The sequence below is a fragment of the Pundamilia nyererei genome, unplaced genomic scaffold (assembly GCF_000239375.1).
Source record: "Pundamilia nyererei isolate P.nyererei 1_Seehausen unplaced genomic scaffold, PunNye1.0 scaffold00011, whole genome shotgun sequence".
NCBI lineage: Eukaryota > Metazoa > Chordata > Actinopteri > Cichliformes > Cichlidae > Pundamilia > Pundamilia nyererei.
Window position 1 is genome coordinate 3921894 of NW_005187412.1, and position 4611 is coordinate 3926504.

Sequence of the window (4611 nt, forward strand, 5' to 3'; positions counted from 1 at the left end):
AGCCCTCTGCTGAGGCCTGGGTGTAGGGGAGAGCGAGAAAGAGATAAAATGAGACATAAACAAGTAGATGGATGCTCACTCTTCAGTGCCCTGGCTTCAGCTGTCAGTCTGAATCTCTGTCTCACCCTCACTGCCTCACACCGCCTCGAACGCTCAGGCTTGTGCGCGCGCACCCGTGCACGCAGACACACAGGAACACATTGCCCTGGAGAAATCGGCGACACAAGCACGCAAGCCCCTGTTACAGAGACGTGTACGTATGCGTATATATTCACACTTCACTCACTCAGTCAGAAACACGCGGACATCTGCTGAAAGGAGTGTTTGATGGCGGTCATATCAGTCATTATGCTCGCACACACGCACAACTGGATTACACACCAAAGCACGCGCACGTCCGCACAAACAAACAAACTAGGTTAGAAGATAATAAAAAAAGCTCCGGGCTTCAAGACTTGACGTAACAACCAGGCATTCAAAACGGAAAAAAATAAAACACTTTTAATTATCACAGCCTTCTGTTTTCCCTTTTTATTATTTGTTTATTTTTATTTTTTTATTTCATCTTGCAGTGATTATATTGTTTTTGTACGAAGGGGGATTGTCTGTGTCTGGAAGGCGAATTGGGGATATTAAGGGAGAAGAACAGCAGAGTGTATGAAGGACGTTTCCTTATCTCGACTACTCCGCCACAGGGCTAGCCTTTGTTTTGCAGTTGTTTGCTCTTTTTTCTTTTTTCTTTTTTTGTTGTTGTTGTTGTTGTTGCGTATTTGTGTGTGCATCCATATTAACAGTGGTGTTTATTGCAGGGAGCACATGGCACCCTACACCATACCTACAGGCCTGGTGGTGGTAGAGGAGATGCCGAGGAATCAGATGGGCAAGGTCAACAAGAAGGACCTCCTGCGACTATTCTTCTCATGACTGGAAAAGTTGCATGACAACATACAGGTGCCTGGATAAAGAACTGCAGGTGTACATCAGCAGAGAGAAACACGGCTGTTTCTCTGCACACAGGTAGACAGAGAGGAGGCAGAAAAGTAGATGAAGACATCATGGAACATCGTGGAAGCTAACATTTGAGGAAACTTATTCGCAACTATAAATACACTATAAATATAATTTATATGTAAAATGTAATACACAGCGGAGGGCACATCATAATCAAAGGTTTTGCGACTGTGTGCAATGAACTTGTGACCTCGTGACCTTGAACAGGTATGTAACCACTTGCGATCAGCTGCCATCTTCAAAACAACATTGGTGCATCAAGACTGATAAAATGGCAAATAAAAAGGAGACAGCCAGTTTCACAGTTTGCGAGTGAATGGGGTCAAGTTGGCAAATAAATGCAAAAATCAGATGTATCAGGAAAAATGGTAAATACATTGCTGTCTTCAAACACAGAAAGCCAGATCACAGAAATGTAACTAACTGTAACTAACTAAATGCAAGTAGTTGCAGTGAGCAAGTAGTACCATCGTTCAGTCGCTGGGCAAACATGTTTACTGTCTACCACTTTTTACTCTTCTGTGACATTAGAAAACTGTGGAAATCATCAGTCTGATATTTGTTTAGGGCAGTATTGAACAGAACCTCTGCAAAGAGACACAGTGTTAGTGACACAAAATTAGCCATATTAGCTTCAAAAAGGTGTGGTATAAACAGTGTTTCTGTACATGTTTGCTGTTATCCAGGTCATGACTTAGGTCCAAAAGATTTGATTCAAACTTGAGGGAACTTCTTGTCTTCAGGAATCAAAAAGAAGACCCTTTGTCTTCTACTGAAGTACTTATCATATAAAAAAACCAAACACTTCAATTGTGAGTGTGCTTTCAAATTATGCTACTTTCCCACAATGAAAAGTTCGTAGAGGACCTTTTCAGAGCTAAAAAAAAAAAAAAAGTGAATCGGTTGCAAATGTTTGTGGCAGCTCTTGGAAAACAAAGAATAAATATGAAATTTCAAACACTTTGTGAAGTGTTTTGCACCCAGCGAAACTGAGGGGTCCGCTCTTCAATCTGCATTAATGAGAGGGGAACAGCTAGCTGTGGTGTGCATGGATCGTGATGACCAGGATTTTCAAATGCTCCACTAAAAAAATGCTCAAACCCAGAAGCAGCGTTTGGTAAATGTGCTCTTATTGAAATATTCTGATGTTTGATTAGTGAAAATGGTGTGATCAGAGAATGCACAATGACAGCTTTTTGTGGTAGAGTGGTGTAACCAGAATCAAGGATCATGGTTAATTAAACCTGCACTAAACAAAATGAAATCCGGTGCAGTGGTAAATCAGGAGAAAGACGATGAACACTGTTGGGTTGATTTAGTTTTGTAAACACACTGATGCACTTGGAATAACAGTTTTCATAGGAAAATTAAAAAGTTTTGGAGATTTTTAATTAAAAAGTGTTTTGGAAGGTTTTTTTACCCCCAAAGAGTGTTACACTGTGTCTGTGCAGCTGTGGCTATGCAGGTGCAATGAGAGCCTGAAGGCGGATTCTCTAGCAAGGCACAACACCACAGCTGGATGCCCCGCACTCCATCTGACTAACCCTCTCGCTCCGCTCGCTCTTCTCACCTCTCATCGGTTCTCATCTCCATTCCTAAAATGTCTAACCTCTTCTGTCTTCATCACGAGTTACGACAAATTGCAGTGGTACCGGGACCGACTCGGCTGTGAGACTCTTCTCGGATGAACCCTGGCGTGCCGCCAGAGTGTGCAGAGAGCGTGTGAAGAGATGTAAGTAAAGCCAGGGAAAGAAGACAAAAATACGATGCAGGACTGTCACAGTGATTGGATTTCTAACAACAGCTGTGAAAATGAGGGTGAAAGAAATTAATATGCAAAAAATAAAGTCAGCAAAGGGCATGAAGTAAGTGATACGGCCGGGGCAATAAGCAACGAGGAGAATGAGCCAAGGCGATACGGTTGAGATAAACAGTCGTGGTGAAGAGTCAGAGGACTGAAGATAGAAAGAAATACAAGTGCAGCCCCCAGCTGATACAACCTTCTGTCCACACACAGAAACACACGCACACACGCACTCGTCCGCCCACAGTCACCAGAGACCTGATTAAGAGAGCAGAGCTATCGATCTGTGGGCTGGCAGGCTAGGATGGATGAGCAGGCAGGGCTGCAAGAGCACCAGAGGACAGCTTCAGTGCCCCCAAATCCCCACGCCACCCCACCCAACCACCCACGCCAGAGCCGGGAGTCAGCTGGGGCCACGGGCAAGAAGACTGGGGCTGCCACACGGAGGCTGCAGCGAAGCAGCAGAGGGTCAAATTCAAACTGAAGAGCGCGTGTGGTGTGAAGTAATCAGTGCACCGTACTGTGTGTATTCAGGCGAGCACCAAGGACAGGTCTCGGTGCTCACCTGGTGCACACACGGGAGGGGCCAGGGAAGGTGGTGGCTATTCCCTGGACTCAACTTGATGGAGTACTCGTGCCCTTGAACTGTCTCTACCTCCCCTTTTTGCCTCTCTCTCTCACACACACAAACACGCACGCACTCGCCCATGTTTGCCAGAGCGTGGTGGAAGAGGTTGTCTGCAGATGGCTGCTTATTGGGCCCCAGGGTCCTGGAGGGTGGGTTATGGGGGACACCAATGAGACCGTTTGTGTATTTGAGATACAAACAGTGTTTGTGGCAAAGGTGATGGTACAAAGAAGCTAACACAGAGTTCATGTTATGCTGATTGTACCCTTTTTTTCACAGTTTCACTTTTTTATGTAAACTTATCTGCATATTTAGCTTCCTTTTCCTATTAATATAAACTTTTCTTATTGCATCAGGTACGCTAATCAAATGCCAAATGATTGAATCACTGCGTCATTTTCTGTGCTTGCCTTTGAGAAACCTATCCCAGCATGGGTCTCGTTGATGGCAGACAGTGGTAGCGTCACTTCAGGGTGGATGGAGACCTTTAAGCAATCAGCTGTGTCTTCTAAACCAAATCAAATAACATAATCATGTATATTGAGACTTTCAAATTAAAAGTGACAAAGCTTTTCTTTTTCCAGAATTAAAGCCATACTATGCTATAGCAGGTCAACATCAACTGCTCTCCATCATCTCACCTTTTAAGAGGGAATTAAACTGTTTTCATTCATAGAGGTGCTAAGTTAGTTTTTATCAAAACAGAGTGCAGCTCCAGCACATCACTGCTGATTTACTCCACTGTAATTTGTTAAAAACAGCAGATCATCTGCCTTCATCTCACCTTATCTTGAGCGTCGTCCTCCGTCACACCAACTCTCTGCATGTCCTGCTTCACAGCATCCACAAACCCTGTGGTCTTCTCTTCTACCAGCAATATATTGTCCAATATATCCACTATCCCTTATTTACACATGTCCAAACCATCTCAGCCTTACCTCTCAAACTTTGTCCCTCTGATGTATTCATTTCTAGTCTTGCCAATCTTCTCCACTTGTTATGAAAGTCTTAACATCTTCAACTCTGCCACCTCCAGTCTTTTTGTTATTTAAGTCACGATCTCTAGACATTTCCTTTCCTTGGTTTCAATGTAACTTTATTCTTTCATGAGTTATTCATGAGTTATTTACACTTATAAAATGTGTTCAGTGTGCTGCCCATTGTGTTG

General features: G+C 43.6%; 1 protein-coding gene across 2 annotated transcripts in view; it reads left to right on the top strand.

Moving 5' to 3' along the window:
• The window catches only part of acsf3 (acyl-CoA synthetase family member 3), a 34582-nt gene extending 33162 nt beyond the window's left edge, over nt 1-1420 (top strand). For both annotated transcript variants that reach the window (XM_005724239.1, XM_005724240.1), the window contains exon 10: nt 810-1420. In XM_005724239.1, the coding sequence (XP_005724296.1) occupies nt 810-924 (115 nt within the window). In that variant the 3' untranslated portion in view covers nt 925-1420. The remainder of the gene's footprint in view (nt 1-809) is intronic.
• Nucleotides 1421-4611: the final 3191 nt, after the last annotated feature.